The 12,849-nt window shown below is 43.6% G+C and overlaps 1 protein-coding gene across 8 annotated transcripts in view; it reads right to left on the minus strand.

Annotated features, from left to right (window-relative positions):
- Aopep (aminopeptidase O (putative)) overlaps positions 1-12,849 on the minus strand; it is a 296,969-nt gene that overhangs the window by 56,990 nt on the left and 227,130 nt on the right. For all 8 annotated transcript variants that reach the window (XM_055597938.1, XM_055597943.1, XM_055597941.1 and 5 more), the window contains exons 12-13: positions 8,295-8,363; positions 8,121-8,195 (exon numbers count right to left, since the gene is read on the minus strand). In XM_055597938.1, coding sequence (XP_055453913.1) covers positions 8,121-8,195; positions 8,295-8,363 — 144 coding nt within the window. The remainder of the gene's footprint in view (positions 1-8,120; positions 8,196-8,294; positions 8,364-12,849) is intronic.

Here is a 12,849-nt window from a genome sequence, read left to right on the forward strand (position 1 = left end):
ATACAGGGTCCATCATGACCACTTGCTTTGTGTCATCAGAATGATGCTAACTTAAAAACAAACAAACAAAACTTTAAAAAATATAAAGGAAAGAAAACAGACACCCACCCAGTGAAAAGAAGAGCCAGGTATGCAGAATGGAGCAGAATGGGAACCAGTCATGTCCAGTATAGCCTACACTGGCAGAGTTGTGAGCAGAAGACACATCTAATTGCACACTTTATCTGTTTAAGAAGAGCATCTGAATGTTGACCGCAGAAGCCACAGTCTTCTTGGTTCTACAAAATAGCCAGAGTTGAATGAGTTGAATACATCAGCATCCTGCCAGCCATCAGCGTGGAGACCCACACCTACTCTACCTGCTGTGCTTTTCTTGCCAATTAGCTTTGCTTGCCAGTCCGTTTCCTCTAATTCCTTCTTATAGTCTCTACTTCTTGCTCAGGGTTATGTGTGTCATGGATCTGAAATAAAGTTATTAGCAAAGTTGCCTAAATAAACAGAATTTGGTAAGTAATGATTCTGAGGTAAGGTCACGTCTCTGGCTTCGGATCACTCAATCATCCTGAATCCTAAGTGCTGGCAGAACTTGGGTGATGGGCACCAGTCTCACCCGCAAAACCTGAGAATGGCATTCTCAGGTCAAGAGACCACCACTACTCATATGCAAATCAATCAAAGCCCCCTCTGTCTGGGCCTACAAATCAGACAAAACAGATCCAGTCGATTCACTTCCTCAAGTTCTCACCATGACCTCCAGCCTCTGTGTCCGAAAAAGCTTGTTTTGCTTTATCAAAAACAAGCTCCAGAAGACTGTAGAAAGTCCTCAGGTGAAACACATCACACAATGGAAACCTTCGCTTCTGCTGTGTAGTTTGGGTTATTTATCAAATACTGCTTTATAAGTGATTGGTGATGTGCCCTGTGTTGTATCTTCCCATATGGCAAAACGAAAGCTCAAGTTCCCTTTGCATTTTCCAGCCGCTTTAGACAGAGGGCTTTCTGTACAGCAAATTCAAGACAATGCTGTGGGCAAACTGGCTAACTGGAGTTTTTTAAATTAATCATTACAGATAAACATAATAGTTTTTCTGTGAACTGGTAGCCGAGAATACATAAACCCAGGGTTGTGTGGGAGAAAAACAGAGCAGAGATGGAATTTTCCAACTGAGAAGCTTCAGAAAGCATCCTAATCTCGAGTCACCCTCCCTTAGTTAGTCCAAGAGCCCTCTCACCTCATCACATGGAGCCAGAGCTGTCTGTGTGTCAGCTCAAGTCTGCTTCTAACAGTTCCTACACTTCATCCTGAGCAGAGTCCAGAAAGGACATCAGAAAAACAGATTCAAAATGCCTCATGCACAACATCTCATTCAGTTTAAGTCTATTCACAGAAAAGTAAAAAACTGATGTTCTTAGCATACAGACCAGAAAATTAAACTCAAAAGCCAAGTGGCAACTGTTACAAGTGACCCACAATAAGGCACTTATAGAAGAAAATTTTTGGAATTTAAAGAAAAAGAAATCCAGGCACCCAGGAGGGGGGATGGGATGGGAGAACAACAGATTACTCTGAAGAAAAGAAATGAGAACTACAGAAGATAGAAATGAGAAATACAAATAAAGAAATACAAGTGAAAATTAGGTCTAAGGATAAACTTACAACCACACAGCCATGACACAGTATTGTCACCATAACCCTTCCCGAGAAATAGACACCGGAACCAGCTTCCAAAATCCTAAAGGAAGACATCACTTGAGAGACAGCCTGAAGGTGTGAAGAATAAAGGAGATGACTTGAGGGTGTATGTGCTCCCAAGAATAATGCCAAGGTAATACCACTGACCCTGTTGACAATGACCCAAAGTGGGAAATGTGAAATTACATGAAAAATAGTCAGCTTGTTCTCCACTTCATACGTATTTACTTTGAAGCAAAAGGATATTTCAAATCATATGAAAAAGGGAGAAGGAAGAGAGTGTCTAATTTCCTTCTTGCTCACATCACAAAATCAATACAAAAGCAGAAAGAAGGGTATTCATAAAAAGTTACCAGATAGCCAAACCAGACATCTCCCCAAATCTCCCAAAACAGCAAAACCGATTCACCAACCCATACCAAAAATAAATAAATAAATAAATAAATAAATAAATAAATAAATAAATAAAAAACCAAGATGCAGTGTTTATCACTTTGTGTACGTCGGCCAAACTGGTCTATTCAATAAAGGGATTCTCACAGGAAAACAAAAGCCATGTGACAAACCAAAGGGCCAGTGTCAAGGTCTAGCGTCAAGTCATCCTGCCTCCAAGCCCTCTTTCTAGAAGATACTAAAGAGATCATCTCCAGGAAAGCCAGGAAATACTGACCAGTATATTTTCATGGATATTATCAGTAAAGAACAAAATAAGTAGCACAGTTAAACAAAATGGTAAAAGCTTTTTTTTTTTTTTTTTTTAATTGCAGCATCAAGGTATGACTGTAAAAGTAAATACTTGTGGGTTCTACCATCTACCACAAATAGGGGGCCACATGTGGTCTTCTCTGAGTGCTAGGGATTCGAGGTTGAATATACACGATACACACTGGCTGGCTTCTAGGCTGAATACATTCAAGAGTCTGCCTGCTGTAACACATGACTAATGGGAACAATGACAGGTCCTAACCCAAGGTGACACCAGTAGGTGCTACTAAAAATAAGACGTATTATTAGTGCCATATGAGCCCAGGCACAAAACAGCAGCTCATTAAAATGCCAAAGATGAGAGTGACTGCCAACGAAAGCATTCTGTCACAGGAATGAAATTAATGCCGCCTATAAAAGTAACTAAAGAGCCACAAAAATGTTCTTCTTCACCTCCCTTTTCCAGACCAAGCCTTATGTTTTATGTGAAAAATAGCTTTCATCTTTCAATGCATGGACTCATGGGTGGTAGCTGGCATTAAATACACTGAAATCAACACAAGTGTAATTATCTGCACACTTTCAAGTGCTTTCCAAATACATGCTGGTTGAGATTTTCTTAGTTTAGAAATGTGTGCCTGTGTTCGTGGTCAGCGACTAAGAAGAATTTTAAGATACTGCCCAAAACATTTTTATAGCCATTATTTGACTTGCTCATAGTGTACCCTCCTAACACAAAGTGTCCGACACAGCTGACACTGCCTTTGTGTCTGCCATGTTGTGGTGGTGACAGGCTTTAGTAGAACATCTACATCAGCTGCTGCACACAGTTCACTCAGGACTGGGCTTGCAGCAAATGTTAGCTACCAGTGAGTTAATGGTTCCATTTAGAAGGTCTGTGAGCAATGCCTGAGCATAAGTGCGTGATAGTGTGTTAGGAGTAAGCGCTGAGGGCAACCCTGGTCCTTTTTTCTTTTTTTTTTTTTTTTAAGTTTTCCCTATTACACCAGTTTAAAGCTGGCAGGGATTTCAGGACACACAGAATTGTCAGAATCTCTTCTGGTTTTAAATGCAGACTCTTAAAAAAAATCAATCTATGGAACAGATGAAAATTTAATGGTATAAAATTACACAAATCAGACTGTCTTCCTCAGGCCACAAAAATATATTTTATCAGCAGTTTCCTCTTGGTCCAACTTAAAGAGAGCAAAAGATGTCAAGATCTTGCATGATCTGATCTGAGAAGAGACTTGGATATAGAATGTTCAATAATGTATTTAAGGTCTCATAAGGAGGTGCAGAAACAAGGCCCAGGTACTCAGAAAGATCTGGGCATTTCAGCAATATATGCACCGTAGACAGACCTCACTCTTGGCTTGGTTGCTTCATAACAACTCTTCATGAATTACTCTACCTCCATCCCTCACATAAGCCTCTCTCTGAAGGCAAGGCACAGGACACAAAGACATTCTCTGAGAAGGTGGAGGGCTGCTGGTGATTCATTAGAAGCCATAAAGCTTTTCTATGGAAATCAAGAATCAAAGAAGCTATTGTATGAGACCATGGCTCTGCAAGTGTGTGCTAGCTATGGATTCTCACAAAGCAACCATACTCTCAAAAAGAGGCAAGGGAACCACGCTTAGGAAATTCCAGGGGAGCCTTGCCTCAGGTTTAAGGGCAGCTACCCAAACCCAGCAGGTTGCTGAGTGCGGGCAGTAGCTACCAGTTAAGTGCCGGTACTTAGTTGCATGCTCCAAGTTCTCAAAGGCTGGTTTCGCTTGTGTCTGCAGGGTTACAAGTGAATGAAGCCTATAAGCCACCACCTGCTACTGTGGGCCAGGAAAGAGTTAAGTAACTTTAAAAAAAAACAAGCAAATCTTAAATAAGGTTTCCAGAACTAAAATAGAATATAGAAGACTTATGTCACAAAAGACAAACAGCGGTAAGAACTTAATGCCTGAACCACCTATCTTTAACATTCTAAGTGTACACAGCACGACGGCAGCAATGCACCCCAAAAGAGGGAAGCGGTGTGGAGCATGCAGACCTCCCAGGGTTCACACAGATTTAAAAATCATCATGAATTATTGTCCCAAAAGAGATTATCCCTGGCTGTGTGGCTCAGAGTCCAGTGTGTAACAAGAAAAATGATGTGAAAGCAGAGTCAAATGCTCCAAACATTAGGACTTTAACAGAACAAACAGAGCTGGCTCCTTGATGTCACTGGCCATTAACAGCTCTTCCAGGCCCATGTGTCTCATGCTCCCATCCAGTTTTTATATTTAACCTGGACATTTCACTGCAAGTTTCAGCAAACTGTTAGCTCGGCTGTTACAGCTCACAAAGGCCGGCCAAATCACCCTGGATGCTTGCTTCAGACACACCAGGCACAGAGGATAGCTTGTGAGTCACTGCAGGGGCTAGAAAGGAAGCCCATGAAGACTTCTAAGCTCAGCATACACACAGAGGCCGAAATGGACATGGCAAGGGCTGTTTTCTGTAAGTTATCAGATGTGCAGAAACCAAGAAGGCATATTCTTCTCACTCTAACAACAGGAATTTATTTCCTTTAAACTCTACCACATTTTCTTCAAACCATACTTTTCATAAAGTGCTGCTGTATTGTATATTTTAATTCTAAGGATAATGACATTGTCTAAACTTTATTCACATGTGTATACCTTAAAATATTAGCCCTTACTCTCTAGTGATGACACATAATTTGTGTTTACCTTTGAGTTAAAAGTTAATATGTTCTTCCAAAGCCAACAGATCATGTAGCAAAAGCTATTATTTAATACCCATTATTTTCACTGTCGCAATCACAACTGTAGCTAGCCCCGCAGAGCTGGCCTAGGAGTGGTCTCAGTATTTTGTTACAGAATTTATTCAAGCTAAATAACAGGCATTTAAAATAATGGAAAAAGGAAGAATGTCAGAGTGAATGGAGAAACTTTCCAGGAGCAGGAGAGAGGGAGAGAGATGGGGGCTAGGACAACATGAAAATGAACATCAAGGGCCATCCCAAGAAAAGGCAAAGGGAAGAATGATTTGTCCTTTGAGATGTCTCCCTAGTAAACAGCAATGGCCGGAAAGAGAAGTTACAAGTGGCCAGGGGAGTCCGGAGGGCATTCTAACCACTTATCTGGGGGGTGCAGTCACTCAACTTGCTCCATTTGCTTCTTTACAGCTGATCACAGGGAGACTGAGCTGCTTTTCTGGCTGAAACTCTCAGCTAATATTTCAGGTTCCATTAGAATGCGCCCACCACTTTGTGCCTGAGACAATTTCTTTAAGGAAAAAACAAATGTCTCTCATAAAATGACATTCTTTCCACATAGCTCCAAGCTTGGCCAGCTGCCATGGCTGTTTTCCTTTCTCAAAATAGCCAGGAGGTTCTGTTTTTCACCAGGCAGTAAAAGCTGCATCTGGCTAAGGAAGGGAAGTGGTACAGTTCTAGCATAGTTAGTACAGGCCACTTAGCCAGAGCCACTCAGGTCTGTCCACACACTATTCAACCGAACCCACCCAGGCCAGTCCAGTCCAGTCTAATCTAGGCTGACTCCTGAAAGAGGCCTGAAGGTAGAAGACAGGGAGGGAAGACAGCTGGTCATCAGGGGAGAGGGCAAGGGCAAAGAAGACAAAGGAGCAGACAACAGCCGGGTCTAGAACATACACACCTGACATGCACGCTTCCATCTTGGCAGTGACAAACTAGTGAAAGCAGAAATATGCACGGCGGGGACACAAAAAGGACACATGGGTTAACTTGCTTGGGGCCCAGCAGACATTTTGAGTTTTGTTTTCATTTTTATTTTATTCTGAGAAGGGATCTCTTTATATAGCCCTGGCTGTTCTACAACTATGTAGACTAGGCTGGCCTTGAATTCAGAGGTATGCATACCTTTGCCTCTTGAGTGCTAGAAATTAAGGTAGCCTCCAAGCCAAGCTCAACAGACTTTTTTCTTTAAGTACCTTATCAGAATCAACAGTGAGTGACCTACTGAGGTTCCCACCAGCAACAGGATCAAGTCCTGGCACTGAACTGGGGTTGAACACTCACCCTAGTGCTCAGTCTACACTTCAGAGTTGGGGGACTCATACCCTCTAGCTCCTATGCCTCTCAGATCCTTTTCTAATGCCTTTGGGTACTAGATCTCACTCCTCACCTAGCTCTTCAGAGTGTCTGCTTTGTTTGTCAAACGTTGAACTTCTCCCAGGCTTAGCAGAGGAAAAGTACTCCTTGGTGCTGGCTGGACTTAGGAGAAAGGAATGGGGACACCGACACAAACACATGTCACTGGGCACAGCAGATGTCCCCACACTCCATCCGGCTCAGCTTTGAATTCTTGAAAACCACTCCCCACATTGTGGAGGAAGTAACTCGGAGGCGCATTTTCCAGAAGGTCTAACAGGACACCATGGAGGGCTGGCTGGGGGAAGAGGGACATCTGTACTGGACGGTGGATGCCTCAGCTTTCTCAACTCCTCAGTGCTCAGAGACAGTGCTTCAGAGTTTGGTAGCCACAATACCAAGGGCTTATTAATGGCATTGCCCCCCCTCATGTGTGGCTGATCTTATTTTTTGTATAATGATTATACCAACAAACGTTTGCTCAAGTGTTAGGCGCACCATAATGCTTTTCAGTCTTTAAGTAGTTTATGATCTCACTCATCAGTCACAAACCTTTTAAAGCCACCTAAATTGTGAGAGTACAACTATAACCTGCCATAGCATGGTAAGGTACAGCCCCAAATCCATCTGTTTAGAAGACTTATTTTCTTATCGCTGTTCAACTAGGTTGACATACACAGCTCACTCGTTAGAAGGCTATGGGGAACCTTCTCACAGAGTCTGGGCCCCGTGCATGGCACCAGTACTACATCTTTGCCAGGTCTCCTCCAAGTAGCCCCAAGTGCCCTTAAGTGCACCCTGAAACCCCACATGGTCATCATGGCGAGCTCTGTGGACATTCGCAGATGCTGTGATGCCCATACTAAGGCAACACTTTACAGGAGTTGGCAGCATCTCTATCAGCCAGCATTTGGCTTCCTAACCCAGTGATTCATCATCTATCTCAGCAGTAGAACAACAACGCACCGCTATTTTAGTCCTTTGGTGCTATTAACAACCCCCACCCCCAATCCCAACTGCAAAAGTGTATTTAAGCAAAACTGAGAAAATCAAAATATGCCATTAACATTTGCCGCCTTTTCAGTAAGTAAATGGGGACTAATAAGCTACCTGATTTCAAAATATGTATCACAAGTTTCAATTCACAAGGGGAAGCAGGGAGCAAGATCTACAAAGTAACTATTAAAATTCTGAATTCTTTAGGATAAACTCACTGAGCAGAAAAAAAAAAAAAATCGGTCTTGGCATGTCTGAAGTTGCCCACTTCTCACACTGCCCCCTTGCCATTTCCCACAGGATTCCGGGTAGGGGGCTGGCTGCGTGGCCCCTGTGCTATTGCCTGCCTAAGAGGGTCTGCCTGGAAAAAGCTGTCCCAGGGAAGCCCCGGCAGTGTAAGGCGCACCTGCCAGGCCCCCATCTCTGTCACAGGGGACACCACTGTTTATCTGCAGCCCACACAGGTAGAGCGATTTCTTGCTGGGAATTTAGCACAAACTCCGAAAACGCTATTCCCATAGCGGAGACCGAATCCTGGGCACGGGGCAGCACACAGGAGCTCCTCCAGCATCGTCCACCCCGGCCCCTTACCTTTTCAAAGGCGGCTTCTCGCTTCCCTCGCTTGCGTTTTCGGGGTCTGCGGTTCACTCGAATCCATTTCGCCACCTGAAGTCAAAACCCAACAGCATTTCAAGCAGGCCGAGGTATGGGTGCCCGCCTCACCTGGAGGGCGGCGCTGCTGCCACCTCTGCCCGCCGCACTCACCTCACAGCCCACTTGCCGTGCCAGTCCACTCCGCGCGCAGTCCTCGGCCTGGCGCTCCTCCTGCAGCGCCTGTGGGGAAAGCGAGTCAAGTTCACGGAGAGGAGCGCCACCAGCGCGACACCTCGGCGGGCGGGCGCGGGGCGGGGCCTGCCTTAAAGGTGTAGGCGCCCAGGACCTGTCTGTTATTGTTCTCTGTCGGGGCCTGCGCCCCCGCGCACCTCGCCCTACCCGTCCACCCACCCACGCACGAACACAACACAGCACTGGGTCTAACTGAGGCTCCGGCTGCGGGATGGAGGGACCCTGAGCCTGGGGTTCGGAGGGGAAGTGACTTTCCTGCCAGCACCACCAAGGTGGTAGGTGACCTAGGAAGTCCAGCTTGCGTGCGTGCACGAGTCGCCTAGGACCTGCATAGCGCGAGGGTAGGGGGTGGGGGTGGGGGCTCCTGTTTCTGAGCCAGGGATGGACTCGCCCCATTTTCCTCCATCCCGCTGCGCCAGCTAGGCCTGAGAAGACGCTGCCGAGCTGCTGAGCTGCTGGGGCTGGCTGACTCTGCCGCCCTTTAACTTTATCGCATTTCTTTAAAGAAAGTCTGTCGGGCCCTCTTTATTGCTACTCCATCCTTCTTTCAAGATCAAAAGGTTTAGATCAAAGCCAAGATCAAACTCCGGACTTTAAATAGAAGCAACTTTGCCACGGAGTACTTTACACAAAGAGGAGCTGCTTAATGAGACATCAGAGTGGAAAACTTTATTGTACCCTCCATTCCCAAGCGCAGCCGGACCGGACCCTCATGTGGCCACTAAAGATGGCTTTGTCCTAAAATAAACAACATGACTGCCTGCTCGAGCAGGGGATTATTATTTTTTTTTTTTTTAAAGCGGTGTTTGTATTTTCAGAAACGCGAACCAAACAAAAACAATAAACCCTAACTCTGGAGTGTAGGTAGATGCAGTCAGTTTTGTACCTCACTACCCTGATACAAAAGTGCGTATTCATTTGCTAAGTTTCTTACACATATTAAATGATCTTACATAACGTGTGTACAACTGTTAACATCCAATTTTATCCTACTTTAAGGGCAATGCATAGAAATAGTTAATGCTTTGGAAAGCCTGGAAGCACACACTCATAAACAGACAAAAATGATCAACAATGCATTATGCAGATCAACTTAATTTTAAACAGAAAGAACTTTGAACTATTCAAGCTTCGTGCTACTCATAATTTCAGAATCAATATATAGCCATGCTGGCAGACACTGCCTTTACTCAGTAATTTTTCCCCTGGGGTGTTTACCCCCCTTAGGAACACTAGCATAAACAGCTCAATGCAAAGAGCTTATTAATAGAAAGAAAGAAAACTACTGCAAATTAACTTTTACACAGAGAACCTATTGTGACTGGATAGTATTTAAAGGCTTTGGGGGGGGTTGTCTTATAATTTCCATTTGGTTGTAATCTCAAAAGATTGTTATCAAATCCATAACCCTCACATAGCCACTAGTAATATCTTAGGAACACAGATCTGGAATTCTGGCCCCAGCAAAAAGTCCCTTTCACCTCTGCCCAGCACAGGGAGTGCACAAGGGCTCGGACTTAGACTGAATGGCCTTCAGTGTTTTCCCTTGTCTCACAATCCCTTCCATAGAGAAGCCATGAGTGTCTTTCCAAAGGAAATCGTAATTCCTTCGTTCTGCTTTACTGAAAACCCATTGCCTGCCTCTGACTTCTACCTGAAGTATCATGTCTGAAGTTCAAAGTCTAATATTCCCAGCATTCTAATAACACCCTGCCTGTGTTGTCTTCCACCACTCTTTGTCACTGAGACCTCATTTTAAAGCAGTTTTAAGTTTCCAGATCTTCAAAAAGCCCTTCCCCCACCACCTATTATTACCATTGTGTATTTTATACAATGCAATTACATTTGACATTTTTTATGCCAGTGTTAAGATAGTGAAATTAAACCTACATCTTATGTTAGGCTCACTCAGTATGGCATGACTTATGGCTATTTATTTTTAATTTATTATGGATGTGTGTGTGGGAGTGTGGGTGTGAAAATGCCATGTCATGTGAGTGGAAGTCAAAGGACAATTTGTGCAAGTCCAGGCCTCTCCTGTCTCATGGGATATGGGGGTAAAACTGAGGCTATCAGCCTTGGCAGCAATCACCTTCACCTGCAAAGCCATCTTTCTGCACTATTGTTTATGTATTTTACTATTAACTGATCGGATGTCTAGTTCCCCTAACCATACTTTAAGGTCCTGAAAGGGCAATATCCTGTTTCTTTTGTTCTTGATTTTAGTCTAAAGCACTGCCAGACAGACACACAACAGACTAGAATGATAGCTCAATAGATAGAAAGTACCTGCTGCCAAGCCTGACTGACCTTGGTTCAATCCCCAGAGCCCACATGGGGAAAGGCGAGCGTTGACTCTACCTATATTCATTCCATGGCACCTGTGCCAACACATTTACACAATCAATCAATCAACAGATATAATGAAAACCTCTTTAAGTGAACAGAAGTAGACAGGAACAAAAGAACAGAACACAGTCCAACGGGTCGGATCTTATGATTATTTCTGTAATTAACTCCAATTTCTTTAACTGCTGGAATAATATCATTTTTTAAAAAAAATCACAGGATTATACATTTGAGAAAAAAAGAGGGACACAATTCTAAAATAACTTTAAAAATAAAAACAGAAAATGAAATTATATATTGGTGCTGGGAGCTGAACTGAGCCCAGAACGAAAGACATAACACTAGAAAAATTAACATTTTTATTGTTCAATACAACCTGAACACGTTTCTCTGTTGTTTACCTAAAGCCTTCCTTGCTTATGAGTTCATACAAGTGTCAGGAGATTGTGGAAAAAATTTTAAAACACTGAAATTGTGCAGTCAGGGATGGATAGTCTACCATATTCCAGGGTGGTAAAAGTACTTCCAAGCGAGCCTTTAAAGCTGGACTGTCTTATGTCTGAATTACATCTTTGTAAATGCCTCAGCTAGTTGACAGGCATGTTTGAAAAGGAAGATTTTTAGAAAAACTTTTTTGTCAAAGCAGTTCGTAACAGTCAAAGACAATTTCAGAGACTCAGGAAACATCTATTGCTTTTAAACAAAAGTCTTAATGCAGAAACTGGAGATTATTTTCACAGAGAAAGTCTTTTTTGGTTGTCTTTTTCAATCAATTTTCTTTTAGTGCAAGAGGAAGTTACTCCTCTCTCAGGAAAAGGGCAGTGATGCCAATCCTGATCCGATAAGGGTGGGTGCTCTCTTCCTGCTTCTGTCTGATAGATGAAGCATAGTGGCCACAGGAAGCCCTGTAGGGCAAACACAGGGAGCCCTTTAATTACTCCAACAGACAGCAGATTATGTTCTCCTGGGACAAGCCAAGGGAGACCCTTCTACAGGGAGAAGCCAGGGCTCTGTTGCTAACACAGGCCACATTTATGTCAGTGCTGGAGAGGCTGAGGCAGGACTGAGGGTTCTAGACCAGTCTGAGCAACAAATAAAACAAAACAGCAGGTGTCTGCAGGGCCTGTTAACTTTAGATAAAGCAACAGGTACAAGTCAGGATTAAAACTGACCAAATGTTACAGCTTTAAATTTTGCATGAATGTAGCAAACCTTATGCCTGGCTTTCTCTTAGTTTACAAGAATGAATACATCTTGAATGTTACTGTCTATCTCATCAGTGTTTCGATGAAGGCCCTCCTTTCTTTCTAATGGGGATTTTAGCCCTGTTAGGTGGGTATAATTTTCAGAAGTGTAGCATGGCTCACACAGAGTGGCCCACTACGGGCTCAGCTCCCTGCACAGACTTGTTTTCTTATCTGTAAGTGTAGCCCTGACCTCATCAATGTTACACAGAATGCTCTGCAGAGCCCAACCTAGTGGACAATGTATAAGATGCTGTCCATCTCCTTTTCTCCCTTGTACATTTAGTACTGAGGACTGAGCCCTGGCATTATGTGTCCTAAGCAAGAACTCCACTACTGCACTGTGCTCTCTGCCCCAAGCTCATCACCTCATGATCCTCTCCACTGAGCTAAGGAAGGGTAGGTAATGGTGCTGGTGTTAAAAAAAAAAAAAAAAAAAAAAATTCACACCTCCAGACATTCCTAGACTACTGATTTTTAAACTCCTGGGACATGATTGAGATCATTCTTGGGTTCAGCCAGACCTCTATAAAACTGGCTCTGGAAGTCATCTTCCTGTGCTCTAGGAATGCCCTCTTACCATGCAGGTCTTGTTAGATGCCATCAACCTTTATGGAGGGACAACAAGAGAAAGGGCCCCATAAATCCAGGCTTACCAGAAAGAGGGCTATGACATTCATCATTTTTACTTCTCCCTGGTAATTGATGTCAGGAATGGTCAGACCAAGGCACCTTGTTTCTTTTCACCTTCTCATCAGTGTAGTTTATCAATCTTCCTGAAAGCTTGGGGCCCTCCTCAGCCAAGATAGGAATAGCAGGGGCAGTTTGCTGGATATTATCTATGCTCCTCTCCCATCTTCCTGCCAAGTTCTGCCATGCTG

Source organism: Psammomys obesus, unplaced genomic scaffold, assembly GCF_907164565.1.
Source record: "Psammomys obesus unplaced genomic scaffold, mPsaObe1.curated_primary_1811, whole genome shotgun sequence".
In the NCBI taxonomy this organism is placed as follows: Eukaryota; Metazoa; Chordata; class Mammalia; order Rodentia; family Muridae; genus Psammomys; species Psammomys obesus.